This window comes from Ochotona princeps, chromosome 23 (genome assembly GCF_030435755.1).
Source record: "Ochotona princeps isolate mOchPri1 chromosome 23, mOchPri1.hap1, whole genome shotgun sequence".
Taxonomy (NCBI): Eukaryota; Metazoa; Chordata; class Mammalia; order Lagomorpha; family Ochotonidae; genus Ochotona; species Ochotona princeps.
The window spans coordinates 11,388,019-11,404,146 of record NC_080854.1 but is presented as its reverse complement, the minus strand read 5'-3'; the positions used below and the strand labels follow the sequence as shown (position 1 = coordinate 11,404,146).

The 16,128-nt window shown below is 44.9% G+C and overlaps 1 protein-coding gene across 2 annotated transcripts in view; it reads left to right on the top strand.

Moving 5' to 3' along the window:
* Window positions 1-15,356, top strand: part of MAP3K1 (mitogen-activated protein kinase kinase kinase 1) — a 75,215-nt gene extending 59,859 nt beyond the window's left edge. For both annotated transcript variants that reach the window (XM_004583803.2, XM_058680191.1), the window contains exons 10-20: window positions 392-667; window positions 4,051-4,172; window positions 5,590-5,681; window positions 5,947-6,136; window positions 6,437-7,706; window positions 8,061-8,213; window positions 9,233-9,395; window positions 10,382-10,513; window positions 11,280-11,422; window positions 12,045-12,176; window positions 14,318-15,356. In XM_004583803.2, the coding sequence (XP_004583860.2) occupies window positions 392-667; window positions 4,051-4,172; window positions 5,590-5,681; window positions 5,947-6,136; window positions 6,437-7,706; window positions 8,061-8,213; window positions 9,233-9,395; window positions 10,382-10,513; window positions 11,280-11,422; window positions 12,045-12,176; window positions 14,318-14,467 (2,823 nt within the window). In that variant the 3' untranslated portion in view covers window positions 14,468-15,356. The remainder of the gene's footprint in view (window positions 1-391; window positions 668-4,050; window positions 4,173-5,589; window positions 5,682-5,946; window positions 6,137-6,436; window positions 7,707-8,060; window positions 8,214-9,232; window positions 9,396-10,381; window positions 10,514-11,279; window positions 11,423-12,044; window positions 12,177-14,317) is intronic.
* Window positions 15,357-16,128: the final 772 nt, after the last annotated feature.

Sequence of the window (16,128 nt, the reverse complement as noted above, 5' to 3'; positions counted from 1 at the left end):
CCTGTTGCTCTCGGATCCTGCCTTCTGGTGCTTTTCTGTTTGGCTTTTATAACTCCTGCTCCAGGCTGCTTCTCTGTGAGGGAATCCCAGCAGTGTTTTCTTTGGGAGGTTGAAGGGGTCAGCCTGAACGGTGCCCAGACCTGGGCATGCACGTATCCTCCTCATTTTTCAGTGGAATGGAGTTCACTCTTCATTTTCCTTGGATGAGTGTTAATGACTTGTGAGAACTCTCAGGTGAACTTGAGTGTGCAATTCTTCCTTGCTGCACATACCTGCAGGTGCATGACGAGGTCAGGAAAGGGCCTTTCTTCCGTAGTGATCAAAAATCATGTTTAAAATGGGGCGGCTTTATCCAGTTTTCCTTCCACTAAATTGTGTGTGTTTGACCCAGGTGTTTGGAATGGAGCTCGTTGGCTGCTTATTTTCTCGAAACTGGAATGTCAGAGAGATGGCCCTCAGGCGTCTTTCCCATGATGTTAGTGGGGCGCTGCTGCTGGCGAACGGGGAGAGCACTGGAAACTCTGGGGGCAGCGGCAGTGGCCCAAGCGTGGGAGCCACCAGCGGATCCCCGCAGGCCAGCGTCTCCGGGGACGTGGTGGGGGCCTGCTGCAACGTCCTGTCAGTGGTCTGCGGCGACCCTGTCTACAAAGTGTATGTTGCTGCTTTAGTAAGTAGTGTTATTCCCTAACCATCTAATTGGGGCCGGGATGGGGAGGGGGTCTTGGCCGCTTGTTTCATATACTGTTTACCAAATACAATAGAGTTACATTACCAAATTGAACTCTGGAAAAATCTAAAGTTCCTCTCCCAGAATCCCAGGAGATGACATTTTTCGGTTTAACCAGCTTCCCACCTGACTTCCCTTGCTGCTGATTTGAATGTGGTCAGGTTTTCTTACATCTCTTTGCTGTTCTTCAAGCAGAGTGTCTTGCTGTTTGCATCTCTGCGTATTCCTGAGCAGCCACTTTACACATGATCAAGTCAAAACTCCCAAATGCCTTTTGGGATGAAGTGATCACAGTTACTTTGACTTTGTTTTTTTTCTTTTTTAATTTGATATCCATTGACTTCTCAGAGAATTTAAGAAACATTTTTGCCTGATTCTTAATAAGCATTTTTTTATGGAAATGCAAGAGCAGATCCACAGAAGAACCTGCTGTGGTCTGGGACTGCTGACTTGTTCCTACTTTTAGTCTGGGAGCAATTGCCTTCCACTAGTGGGGGAGGCTGTTGCGGCTGGATGTTTCCTGTCCAGCTCACAGGCTTCTTTAGGGCAGCCTTAGCGTGTGCACCTTGGCCAGATATGTATTTGTTGGAGGTTAGGGTGCGGCTACAAGGGCTGTCCGGTGTTTATCGCCACTAATGGCCTCTGCCCAGTACATGCCAGATGCACTCCTGCCTTAACCTCTCTGTCCCCAAGTTATGCCAGCCAGCCAGCAGTGGCACCTCCTGGTAACGTTACTGAGTAGGGCACCCCAGTTTAGAATCCCTGCTTCACCTGGTACCTGTCTCTTTCACTTCCTCAGTCTCTAAGCTTCCTTCTGAGACACACAATCTTTGTGTCTGACCCATCTGCTGGTGCGTGCTTTGTTAAGTCTTCTCCTTAGGGGATAGTAAGCCTGGAGGTTAGGGACGTGGGCCACCTGGGCATGCTCAGCTCTGGTCTCACCTGACCTATCTGGCTATTCAGTTGATTTCAGAAATCTAGACTTAACTTCTGATTCTCCATGTATTGGCAGTGGGACTCTACAAGAGTTACTCCACAGACTGTCTTACACTTTCATTTTCTCGCCTTGAAAGTAATGAAAATATTTTTGCTTTTCAATGTGAAATAAGATGATGTGGAAACTTCTAAGCATGATGCCTGGTGCAGTATTGAAAATACAGTCGTTACTGGTAGCATATAAACACCACCTGAATTAGAAACCATTAGAACCTTCTAGAACTTAAGGATCTTATACATCATGTTCTGTAGAAGTCTTATAGGGTTTTCAGAAGTTCGCTGAACACATACACACACACCACACCACCCCACCCCTCTCTTAGTTATGATCATCAAATGCAAAATTACTCAAAGGTGACCAGGTCTGTTTAGTGAGTTTTTAGGAACCCTGAAATAAGCTGAAACAATTTGTGAATCTGTAAGAGCAGCAGGCAGGATGCATTGTTCCCAGATGTGCCCGTTTTTCTATCAGTCATATGAGACGAGCATACTGTGGAATTTTTGACTCAGCCTTTGGCCTCTTACTTCCGGCTCTTCACAGCACAAACCTTTAGGCACGCTTGACTACCTGGCAGGTTTCTCTTTTTGAGAACCCATCTTCTGGGAGCCATCCCTCATTTTCCCAGCCAGTGGTGACCCCTTCCTCCTGCCATGTCACCCACCTTACAGATGCCATCTAGTGCCTCACTCCCTGGTTATCCATCCGAGGTTCAGGCTGTCCGTCAACTGGCCTGGGAGCTCCAGGAGCTTGGGCGCTCTAAAGGATGCCTCTTGTTCTCTGCTCTCAGAGCTTTCCTTTCTCATTTTCGTCACCATTTCCCCACCCTTTTTTCCTGTCTTATTCCTTCCACTTCCCTCCCCATGTATCATTCCTTGCTGAACCATGTGGGAGTCTTATCTAGGTATCATGATGCTTGGTCTTCACTTCCTTGGCACATGTCAAACATATATGCTTCTGAGTTATCTCAATGCAACCTGCATGTTCTCATTCATACCATCATTGTGTGCTACCAAATTCCTATTCCAGTCTTCTCGGTTGGGTCAGCAATATACTTTACAGCTAAATTGCAAACTTGATTCATATTTCATTAATTTTCCCACCATTTTTTTTTTTCTGCTTGAAGATCCTGTGCAGACTCCCACATTACAATCATCCTGCCCTGGTCTGCTGCTAGTCATCTGTGATTTCAACGCCTCTGCCTGTCTTTATGACCTGGCACTCTTGAACTATACCTAGTTGGAGTGGAGTGCCTGTCCGTGTGGGTATATGTGATGGGTACACTGAGAGTACTTCACACTTTGCACAAGAAAGCCACGGGCGGCGGGGGCGGTCCCTTCTCTGGGCACAGGAATGTGGCTCATGCTCTCGGATTGTGGGATGTCTGGTGTCTGCTGTAAACTTACTGTTGGTATCTTTGAGGCTGTACAGATTCTCTTTCTCGTTGAAATTTTGTCCATTAATGTCAGCATTTGTCACATCTGACGTAGGGCAGATGTTACCACCCCAATAGAACTGGTCTTCTTGAGGGTGATGAATCTATTGTCCTCACTCTTTCCCTGTCAATTGAGATTCTTCATAACGAGCTGTCTCTTTCCCTTTTATGTATCTGTCCAGGTTTTAATTTATATTAATGTACACTCAGATATTCTGTAGCTCACAGGTCAGCCATCATTCATTTTGTTGCTTGAAGATTCCAGCATTGGTCATCAGGAGCTCTTTGGGCGTGGCTCCTCTTCTCTTCCCAAAAATAATTCTTTTTATTAGCCAAATTTAGTGTTTTTTAAATACTGAATTTGAATACTTTCTGCTACATTTTTTTATTTATTCAGCTATTTCTTCTTGCCATTATAAGTTCTTATTCTTTTTTTAATATGTTAAATTGTTGTACTTCTATGTAGTAAACAAATTTCATGTATTTCTCAATGCAAATTGAGGGGAGCAGTGGTACTTCCCACCCTATTCTTCCTGCCCACATTCCCCACTCCCTGCCTCCTTCCTTCCTTCTGCTTCCTTTTTTATTAGTTTTTACAATGACATGCTTTAAGTTCACTTCACAATCACCAGATTAGCATTCCATAGGTAAAGAACTCAACAAATGGCAAACTGGGGGGAGGAGGGTGGAGAAAAACATTGTTCCCCAAGAATACAGACAGAGGTTGTAAACAATGATCAAATCTCAACGTGTCAGTTTTTTTGTTTTGTTTTGTTTTGTTTCCCATTGGTTAAGCTCCATCACTGTCATTATTGTTACTCAGAGTGTCTCAGAGTAGTCTGTGATCTGCAATGCTTTTTAAACCCAGACTGACCTGCAGTTTTTCCTCCCCAGAAAACGCTGCGCGCGATGCTGGTGTATACCCCCTGTCACAGCATGGCAGAAAGACTCAAGCTGCAGAGACTTCTCCGGCCCGTGGTCGACACCATCCTGGTCAAGTGTGCTGATGCCAACAGGTGAGGCCTTCCCGAGGGGCCCTCACTCCAGCAAGGCCCTGTCTCGTATTTACAGCTGAATATTGTTCTGTAACGTGGGTTCAGAATTCACGATCTCTGACCCTAGAGGGAAGAGCCAGTGGTGAGCGAAAGCCAGCCTGACAACCATTATTGTGTTAGTGACCAGCTCTCTTAAATACGTTCTTAATCTGAAATCCAGTTGAGGGAAACATTAATAAATGTATCTGTAAACTAGAATCTGACCTTGGAAGATGAATTACTAGTAGAATCCTTACATCTTCCAGTCATTACTATCAGGAGCCAAAAAGATGCTATTGTTTTACTCTTGCAAGGAGAGTTTTTCTTGAATTCTTCAAGGAATCTATGTATTTCTGAAAATATCCTTGGAGACTAACAAGGAACAAAGTAACGCTAACTAGGAAGAAAACTGTGAGGCGGTGAAATAGAGGTTGGGGCTGTAAAATGGAGCCCTGTCCAGGCTTCCTAAGCCAGTGCTTACCTTTGGTGTTCCAATTTCAGAGCAGGAGGAAAAGGCCACCTCATTCAGTGGGCAGGCCCTCGTAGACAGGTGTGACACACTTCCCTGCAGCCCAGCACATCCTGGCTGTCCAGTGTTGGGTCTTCCTGGTGTGGCCTCTGCCATGACACCCATTCTCCCTGTGCGTTCCTGTCCTCCCCAAGTTGACTTAGCTAATTGTTGAGACCCTCAAAAACTAATCAGACTAGTAACTTTTCTCATAAAGTTTATGTTTGCCCGCCATTGTTTTGCCCACAGAAAGCTACCTACTGAAAAATGCTTGTTGCTCAGAGAATACCTTATAACTCAATAAAATAAGCAAAATCACAAATATTTTGTAAAATGCATGTGAAAAGTATCATTTTCAATATCAGAATAGTTTTTTGGTTTTGTTTTTTGAGAATTTCAATGTTTTCACAGCATTGTTGTGTTTGCTCCTTCCTGGAATCTATTAGGCTGTTTATTTAGACAATCTCAGTTTAATGACAATACTTAAATTTTTCATTTGGATATTGGCAGCTCATTCTGACCAGCTCAGAGAATTGAAGGGATTTGAATGGAAAGGTTTTGTTTTTCAAGAGATTCTTGTTGAAGTTCAGAAATGAAAACCTCAGGAGCTGCATCCTTTTTAGTAAGATATTATCTCATTTGATATTTAAGTCAGTACTTCATAAAAGCTAGCACTAAAGAGGCTGTGCTACCGTAGCAGGTAAGCTTGAACTTACATGATTAGATCTAACGGTGAGTGTTCTTTCCAGTGGCATTTGTTGATGAGGCTTCAGGGGTAAAAAGTCAACCCTCGGGAAACCCGGCTTGGTCAGAGCTTGACATTCCTGTGCTGCTGTCGACGGACGGGTTCTGCTCGGCCCAAGCCTCACGCTGCTTTCCTTCCTTTTCCAGCCGCACGAGTCAGCTGTCCATATCCACACTGCTGGAACTGTGCAAAGGCCAAGCGGGAGAGCTGGCGGTCGGCAGAGAAATCCTGAAAGCCGGTAATCCTCGCTCACCCCACAGTAGCACAGCACACCCCCCCCCCCCCCGCCGCCTCCCCAGCAGCCTAAACTCATAATCTCACGGGGCAGTTACAGCATTCTGAAGTATAAATTGATTTCACTCAGCCCAGTTAGAGACCTGAATTAGATCAAAGTGAGATTCTTAAACAAATAGAAATTGTACTGTATTTTGTTGGCCTTAGAATATTTAATCGTGTTTTGTTTGCTTTTAAAATATTATTTTTGCTTTCCTTTGTTTTACTAGGATCCATTGGCATTGGTGGTGTTGATTATGTCTTAAATTGTATTCTTGGAAGCCAAATTGAATCAAACAACTGGCAGGAACTCCTGGGCCGCCTTTCTCTGGTAGAGAGACTGCTGCTAGAATTTCCTGCAGAATTTTATCCTCACATCGTCAGTACTGATGTCTCACAAGCTGAGCCTGTGGAAATCAGGTAGCTTTGCCTTGGATGTTTTCTTCCCACCAACCCCTCATCTTCCTCAAGAATGACACATTTTAGAATTATGAAAGACTCAGAATTTACATAGAGCAATGGCTAGAATACTCCGATACTCTAGTATTTTATGGAAAATGCCAGAAGAGCCTGTAAGCTCGACTGTTCAGTCAGATCTGAGGACCCTTTTGTAAAATTGAATTGCTTTGTGATGTACACAGACTAAATTGGAACTTTGTATTGTGTGTGTATTTTTTCAGTCATTTGAACCTGTGTGGTGATCATACTTTTCTCTTTCAGGTATAAAAAGCTGCTGTCCCTGTTAGCCTTTGCTTTGCAGTCCATTGATAACTCCCACTCGATGGTTGGCAAGCTCTCCCGGAGGATCTATCTGAGTTCTGCGAGGATGGTGACAGCAGTGCCCCACGTGTTTTCGAAGCTGTTAGAGATGCTGAGCGTCTCCAGCTCGACTCACTTCACCAGGATGCGGCGGCGGCTGATGGCCATTGCCGACGAGGTGGAGATTGCCGAAGCCATCCAGCTGGGTGCCGAAGACTCCCTGGGTGGCCAACAGGGCGGCTTTGTGCAGGCCTCCGCCCCTAACAGCTATCCAGCAACCGCAGAGCGCACAACCCACCTAGAGAAAACTGGAAAAGGACTGTGTGCTACAAAGTTGAGTGCCAGTTCAGAGGACGTCTGTGACAGACTGGCCAGTGTTTCAGTGGGACTTCCTGGCTCAGCAACAATGGAACAACCAAAGCCAGTGCTTCAGACAAAAGGCAGACCCCATAGTCAGTGTTTGAACTCTTCTCCTGTGTCTCATCTCTCGCAGCTAGTGCTCCCAGCCTCCTCCACCCCATCGTCGTCTGCCCCGTCGGTCCCAGCCGGCACTGCCACAGACGTCCCCAAGCAGAGGCCGCAGGGATTCGTTCCCTGCAAAATACCTTCTGCATCTCCTCAGACACAGCGCAAACTCTCTCTGCAATTCCAGAGAAACTGTTGTGAAAACAAAGACTCAGATCAACTTTCCCCAATCTTTACTCAATCAAGACCACTGCCCTCCAGTAATATACACAGGCCAAAGCCATCTCGACCTGCCCCAGGTAACACAAGCAAGCAGGGAGACGCCACCACGAACAGCATGACACTTGATCTGAACGGCACTGCCAAGTGTGGGGACGGCTCCGGCAGCAGCGGCAGCAGTGCTGGGAACGCTCTTATCCCCAGTGAGGAGACGGTATTCACCCCAGTCGAGGAGAAGGGCAGGCTAGATGTCAACACTGAGCTGAACTCCAGCATTGAGGACCTTCTGGAAGCCTCGATGCCTTCAGGCGACACGACAGTAACGTTTAAGTCAGAAGTCGCTGTCCTCTCTCCGGAAAAGGCTGAAAATGACGACACCTACAAAGATGATGTGAATCATAATCAGAAGTGCAAAGAAAAGATGGAAGCCGAGGAGGAAGAAGCGTTAGCCATCGCCATGGCAATGTCAGCGTCTCAGGATGCCCTCCCCATCGTTCCTCAGCTGCAGGTGGAGAACGGCGAGGACATCATCATCATCCAGCAGGACGTAAGTGGAGAGCCTCTGGGGGAGGCTGGCGGGGACTGTGCCTTTACCAGGGCTCAGTCATTGCAGTCAAGTTCTTCACGCACAGTTAACGAATAACGCTGGTCTTGTTTAAGCAGCAGTGCTCCTGATTTCTAAGGCGTTAGTCTAAACTTTGCTGTATAATTACTTCTGTGATTCTATAATGGTGACCTTTGCTGCGCTAGATAGCAGTTGCCAACAGTGGCCATAGAGGTCAAGGATGATGGTGGTTTGGGAACCCACACTGAACAAGAGAAATATTTTTGCTGGGCTCATCTCTTTAAAAACCTTATTCTTTTAACTTAACAGTAAAGATTTCTTCCATTTAATTTGTAGACACCAGAAACACTGCCAGGACATACCAAAGCAAAACAACCATACAGAGAAGACACTGAATGGTTGAAAGGCCAGCAGATAGGCCTTGGAGCATTTTCTTCCTGTTACCAAGCTCAAGATGTGGGAACTGGAACGTTGATGGCTGTCAAACAGGTAAACATCTAGTGAGCGTGTAAGTAAACTAGTTCATATTATGAAATAACACATAACACATGAGCAGCTAAAAAAGAATAAGGGGATAACACTATGTGTATACATACTTTCTCCAACTTTTGGGAAACCTAAATTCCCAAGTGGACATTGCTGGGGTTACCATGGTGCAGAACAAGCTATTCCTCCTCCTGTGACACAGCTCCCCATGTGAGCAGCCATTCGTGTCCCAGTTGCTCCTCTTCCAGTTCAGCTCCCTGCTTGCTTATGGCTTGGGAAAGCAGCAGAGGGAAGATGGCTCGAGTCTTCAGGCACCTGCACCTTCGTGGGAGATCTGGAAGGAGCTCCTGCTTCAGACAGGCTCAGCTGTGGCCCCTGCAGCCATGGGGAGTGCACCGCAGGCGGAAGTGCACGGACTCGCTCTCCCACCCTTCTTCTGTCTGTAGATCTTTCAAATAAAAATCTTAAAAAGCACCAGAACTAGCACAAATTCTGTGTTTACTTTGTAGGTGTGATTTTCACACTCCTCTGAGCAGTTTACTAAAATAGTGCCGTCCTAGGAGTTCTGGTTCGTTTGTTTTAAAGGGAGACAGGAATTTTCCATCCACTGGCTTACTCCCCTAGATGGCTGCAAACAGCCCGAGCTGGGCCAGGCCGAAGCCAGGAGGTTTATCCGTGCCTCCCCCGTGGGGGCCAGGGAGGCCCACACACTTGGGCCAGCATCTGCTGCTTTTTCAGGTGCGTTAGCAGGGCTCTGAGTCCAAAGTGGAACAGCCAGGACAGGAACTGACTCCGAGAAGGGATGCTGGTATTGCAGGTGACAGTTTTACACACTACACAACACCAGCCCCTTGCTGTCCAAGAGCACTTGACCTGGCTTCTTTTGACAAAGTACCCTGCATCCATGAATACAAATGGTACAGCTAATCGGGATTTGTCCATTTTCGATCTGATTGTTAAATGAGAATTATGAGTAGCATCTCATCAGAATTCACCAATTTGTGAATGTTTCTTTGAAACAGGTGACATATGTCCGAAACACATCTTCTGAGCAGGAGGAGGTGGTGGAAGCACTGCGAGAGGAGATCCGGATGATGAGCCACCTGAGTCACCCGAACATCATCAGGATGCTGGGCGCCACGTGCGAGAAGAGCAACTACAACCTCTTCATCGAGTGGATGGCAGGTGTGCAGGCTGTGAATTACAGAGACCCGTGGACAGACTGGACTGTCTGCTGTCAAGTCTAGGGGAAATTTTTCTGTTACATAGTTTCGATTTCCAAAAGTGAATCACCCCAAATATATGAACTGCAAAGAGGGAGATGAAAGGGGGGAGAGACTCAAACCCAGAGCAAATTCCCATTCTCTGGTTTGTTCCCCGAGTGTCACAGCCACGGGCTGAAGCCAGAAATTCTAGCCAGAGGTCCCTTGTTGGGGCAACCAGCTGTGTGAGCCATCACCTGTTTTCTCCCAGAGAGTCAGCCAAAACTAAGAGCCCAGTGCCCATATTTTGTATATTTTGGTTGAGAAGACAGGAGTGAATTGTACTTTGCAGGAACAGTTGCATCCACAATTGTTCAATTTTAACGCATTCTGTAGTCTAGCCCTCAAGTGAACTTGTTCCACGAGGGTTCCATGAAAATGTCTCCTAAGGGGGCCAGTGTGGTGGTTCAATGGGCTGAAGGCGCTGGTATCCCATGTGGGCACCAGTCCAAGCCCCAGTTACCCACTTCCACTCCAGCTTCCTGCTTGTAGCTCGGGAATGCAGTTCTTGCACCCATGCAGCCATGTAGGAGACCTGGAAGAAGCTCCTAGCTGCAGATGGGCTCAGCTCCGGCCTTTGCAGCCATTTGGAGAATGAACCAGCAGATCCAAGAGCTGCTGCTCTCAGTCTCTCCTTCTCTCTGTAAATTGACTTTGCAAGTAAAAATAAACAACCTGAAAATGATAAAAGAAGTCCAATTACTAGACTTTTGAAATGACACAGGAATGGGTTATTTTAGTTTCACTTCTGACATAGGATATAAATACATCACTCCAAATATGATTGTAAGTTAAATGCAGCAGTAGCAAGTTTAAATGTAGTAGTAAGTTTAAGAAACCAGAGCGTAATGAATTCTTCAAATTCTGGCTTGCGCTTATAATTATTACTGTTTTGTATTTCTTACACAGGGGGATCTGTGGCTCATTTGCTGAGTAAATATGGAGCATTCAAGGAATCAGTAGTGATTAATTACACTGAACAGCTACTTCGTGGCCTTTCGTATCTCCATGAAAACCAGATCATTCACAGAGATGTCAAAGGTGCGAGACAATAAGGAGATGACAATGAGATGACAATAAGGAGAAGCATGTGATTTTAAGCTTAGAAATTCAGTTTACTAGCAAAGGTCCAAGTATGGGATTGTCTGTCTCTAGAATGTTAGAACCGAAAGGAGCTCTGGGTGTCCCGTCGTCCACCTTCACAATTCTACAGCGGATTACGACCCGTGTGTCAAGCCGACTTTCCCACGGCTTTACTGCTAGTTGATGGCAGAAGAAAAGAAAGTCCCCCCATTCCCTTTCTTAGCCTTATGATGCACTGACTTTCCAAGTGTTCTTGGTTTTACTTAGAATAATTGGAATGTCATAAACTTCTTTCACAAAAAATCATTTTGAAAATTATAAGCTGTTTATTTTTGTTAAGAGCAGCATTGGGCTTGTGTCCATGCATCTCTTTAGCTTGTATTTGACAGTATGTTGAAGTAATTCCATGATACCTTTATAGTTAACTGTAGCATACAATTTGAATTGGTCTAGGTCAGTTGTGTTTCAAAACTAAGTCACACTGAAATTTGGGGAAAAGGGTTTCTGTGAAGGCTTTCCAGTACTTAAGCTTTCACACTACCTTAGGCCTCTTCTTCAGGCTTTCCCTCTGGAACTAGATTTTTATAAGAGATTGTGTCCCTTTAGTAACAGCTGGTCTGAGCCTGCGCCATGTAGTCCGCTCCTTTCCCTTGGTGCAGTCACACTAGGGTTCTTCATCTCTCCTTGCCTTTAACATCCAGGTTCGTTTGCTCTTTCCCGACAGGTGCCAACTTGCTCATTGACAGCACGGGCCAGAGACTGAGAATTGCAGATTTCGGAGCTGCAGCCCGCCTGGCGTCGAAAGGCACCGGGGCAGGGGAGTTTCAGGGACAGTTGCTGGGCACAATTGCGTTCATGGCACCTGAGGTGAGAAGCAGCCGCGAGCGTGATGACAGTATTTCGGGGTTCTGTGTGACAGCATTACACCTGTGAGTACACAGTGGTTCCCCCATCTGCGCTCACCAGCTAGAATCCCGTAGCCCTAAAAATAAGGTTTTGGTAATATTCCTCATTTTAGGTTTTTCCATCATTGCTTTGACAGAATTCCAGAAGTTAGGTTTTAGTAGACTGGCTGCAAGATTGCTTCCAACAAGGAGTTGCTGAGTTTTTAGTAGCAGTTGTTTTGTAGTAAGCCCAAAGTGCACACACGGAGCCGTAGTACTTTCCCTCTTCTGAAGGCGGACGAGCAGAGGGCTCAGTCTTATCAATAGCAGAAGTTGCACCAGCACGGCCAGTCACCTGCACGTGAAATCATCACGTGTTTTCCTCTTGTCCCCTGATTTGCCAAGAACACAGGCTGCTTCCGAATTCTGCGGTGTGACCCTGCTTGAGAATCTCACAGTTCTCAAATATTTGTCCTCTATGAATGCAGTCCACGCCGTGGCTCTTGGTACCACTGTTTTGCTTGGAAGTTAAAAAACTAGTATTCATAACCACAAGAAAAAACTGTAGTAAGTCTCATTTCCAAACTCCCTCTGCTTTATTTCAGGTACTGAGAGGCCAGCAGTATGGGAGGAGCTGTGACGTCTGGAGTGTTGGCTGCGCTATTATAGAAATGGCTTGTGCAAAACCACCCTGGAATGCAGAAAAACACTCCAATCATCTTGCTTTGATATTTAAGGTAATTATGCGACAGGAGGCAGTTCCTCACAGGTTCTGCCTAACTATCAACCTAACGTAAAGGGAAACTCCCTTGCAGTAAATGCCTCCCCAGGACTTTGGTGTTGCCAGTAGCAGTGGTTGTATGGTCAGTCCTCACTATTTGAAGTAGCTATACTCCGTGAAGTCATTGCAGACACTGAATGTTTGAACATGAATCATCATTCACGCTCAAGGGAACTTCAGTAAGTTCATGGAAAACACATTGTTTAAAAAAAAAAAACCTATGTATTTCAATTTGTTCACCAAAATTAAAACATCTTTTAGTTACATTTTTTTCTTTGAATTTGTTATATACTTATCACTTTAAAAACATGAAGATTTTTATGTACTTTTCACTAAACAAAATGGTAAATGAGTTTTATCTAAATTCACAACCAAGTCAGTTGCTAAATTCTACCTTTTTACCTGTCATCACTCCACTTTCTGTGTGCTCCGCGGCAGAGTCATGCAGCAGTTGGCCATCACAAAGGTAAACAGGTAGACCAGTAGGCCCCGAGTCGCCTCCACTTGGCCAAGTGCCTGTGTTGGCCTCAGCCACCTCTGACTTCTCTATCACTCTTCCCCCTGTGGCAGAGACCCCCTGCTCACAAGGCCCACATCCATGCTGTGTTCTCTTCCCGCACTCACTGGCTGCCCTTTCCCAGCCTCCAGGGTGCCTCAGCAGGTGCCGACGCCCTTTCTGTTGGTTTCCCGGCTGTCCTTGAGCTCATTCGTAGCCGAGTCCCTCTTCCTTCCTGGACAGAGGGGATGCTCAGTAAATAATGAAGTGTGGTGTTATTCCAGAGTTTCAGTGACACCCTGGAAACAATGGGAAGTGTGTTTCAAATTGGCACAGTCTCATTTTAATAGATTTTGTTGCATTTGTTTCATAGATAGAGCTAAAAGGATTATACTGTAGCATTTTCAGTTTGCTTAACTTCTAGTAAGTACTTGAAGGTCTTTGAAAACAATCAAATAGAGAAACAGCGTTCTCACTTTTATACTCTATTTGTGGTAGTTTAAATTGCTATAGCGTGTTAGTTTAGAGAATGACTTGGTAATAGTGCCAACATTTTAAATATGCTTCTGCCCATTGTTAGACATTTCCTCTAGGTTTAACCTGTAGAAAGTTGTCAAGTTCAGGATTATCTATTGCACTATTGCTTGTAATCTCCCAAACCTAAACTACCTGTGTTATCCAGCATTAAAGTAATTACCCACGCAATGTGAAACAATATAGATATCAATGCTTTTAGCACGAAGAGCTTTCTGATGAACAGGTTACAGATTAAATCATTTAAGCCTACCTGCTCATTCCAAATCATGAGAAAACTCCAAAATGTAAGTTAAAATTTCAAAAAAAAATTCTAAAAAGGTCTGTATCCTATTTCAAGATATACGGATACGCTTTTATATACACATCTTACAGACCATAAAAAGCAAAAGCAGCAATCCTTCTCTTCCCCAAATGCAGCCCTACTGTGTGTGTTTCTTGTGTTTTCTCTGTGGTTGGGGGAAGGCCAGTGTTCACTCCTTACAGAAGGGATCACTTTAACTGTCTTGCTCTTTTCACTCGATATGTATTTTACATTTTATAAATCAGCACCAGCAACCTTCTAGTTTTACAGTATGTGGATAATTGAATTCCCTTCTTACTGCCAGGTGCCCTAGCTAGTTTAGATTTCGTTATGAGCATTAGTGTAATAGATAACCATGAACTTGGCCTGTACTGAAGAAATGCAACTGTGGTGTGGATATCCTTGGATTGACTGGACATATTTAGTTTTTCTCACTCCGTCTCTGTACTGGAAATAAAAAATGGTCCTGTTTAATGGAACCCAAAAGACTGACCACCTAGGAGGGGAAAGGAGAATCCGTTTGAGTAAACACTGGTTACCCCGTCATTTGGGGGACTTAGCCTCATTCACTGAGATAGCACTCAAGTACTAAATGTTAAAGGGTTTTTAGAGGAGGCCTACCCGTCCAGTGGGCGACTTTCCTGTGGGCCCCTTGGGAGCAGGCAGACCCCCTTCCTGCGCTTCCATCTGCAGAGGCCGTGAACTCCGCACAGGTACTTGTCCGTGGCTAGGTCCGTCTCAGCCCTCTGCCTTTCTCTTGCAGATCGCTAGTGCCACCACCGCCCCGGCCATCCCTTCGCACCTGTCTCCCGGCTTGCGGGATGTGGCTCTGCGTTGCTTAGAGCTGCAGCCTCAGGACAGACCTCCCTCGCGAGAGCTGCTGAAGCATCCCGTCTTCCGCACCTCCTGGTAGCTGGTGACGCAGATCCGCTAAGGTGGAGACAGGACGTGCAACAGGAGAACTTTTGTGGGGAAATGCGCGAATAACCGGCTGGCCTTCCTGCTCCCAGGCTGCAACGCACGAGGCCAGTGGGGAACCCTTACCTAAGTATGTGATTGACAAATCATCTGTAGCTAAGCTCAATATGCAAAAGTCCACAACTTGTGCAGAAACTATCAGCCGTGCCTTTCAAAGAACTGGCCCTAGGGGAAAAGGATAGCAGTGAAGTCTGCATGACTAAGTAATGGAAACCTAATTTTATTTTTTGGAGCACTTTTTCAGCAATATTAGCAGCTGAGGGGCTCAGGAGCAATTTTAATGTTTCAATGACTTCCATTTCATGTAGTGATCTTAAGCGGCAGGGGTTCCACAGCTCCATTTAGTTAGTGTCACTGGTTATAAGAGCGTATCTGTCTCCTCCAGCCGGAGTATGCTGTGAGTAGCAGTCAGCGCATGTGTCTCTAAGAGCTGGTAACTTCTTTATGAGCCACAATTGACCTTGTTTTTATTTTTTAATTCCTGGGCAGTTGTGGCTCATTGTGCATTTTACTGTTGGCCCATTCATTTCGTTTTTGGAAATTATGGTTCTATATAGTCATTTCACCTTCAGTTTTCTTTTATATTCAGGGAAAGATGATCTTTTCAAACCAGGAAAAAAAAGAACTAGATGTGAACTAGAGTTTAATATCTTGCTACTGCAAGAATTTTTAAAAATCAGATTTAATTCTGTTTTTCCAGTTGGAATAAAGGACTACCTACATTGAGGCAGATACTGTTTTTATTGTGCAGATTAACTATAAACAAACAAAAAAATCAGCTGTTCTTTGGCTTGCAGCTCAAGGCCAAGGTCAAGATTACCTTGAGTTTTAGTTCCCAGATGTCTGGTTTCTCGTGTGAGGCTGCAGGGCGTCACACCACTCGTCTTCCTTTCCTCTCGTCACGTGCAGCTGCTGTCGTCCTCCTGTGCATCTGACCGTAGGCCTGGTTGCTAAATACCAAGAAAAGGGGACTGAACTTTAATTTACCCAATTACCATTTGAAAAATTCTTTTAAACAGTAATTTTTGGCTTTGAACTTGGAAAGTATAGTTCGGAACAAAGTGAAATGGAGTTGTATTTGCACAGTGACCTGCTGATTTTAGTCTGGAGTAGAATTCAGATGCATGGACTCCTCAAGGGGGACAGCTCCTCTCTGGCCTTGCTTTTTGGGTGAGTCTTTTAAACAAAGTACTGATTAACTCTTAAATACAACTTTGAGAAATTTTAACTCTTCAGAAGCCAGTGTGAAATAGAATTGGTTATTCTCAAAGACTCAGGATAAACTAAATAAGCTACGTAGAGTACATTTAAAATGTACAACACAAATTGGAAGTAAAATAAGTTACAATTACAAGATAAGTTTACAGGGATATGTTGCATATAATTTTTAAAAGGCAGTTTGTTTTTTTTTATGTGAATGTGTTTTAGTAAATTTTTACATTCCTTTGTTTTGGAAGATTGGCAATATTTGAAGAGTTAAAAAAAATAGTGCAGAAATGTGAAGTCTGCTAGCTGTGTATGTGTTGTACTTGACTCTTCCCTCTTGGACTACTTGGAATTTTCACAGTTCTACTAAGATTGTCTCCAACTCCCATG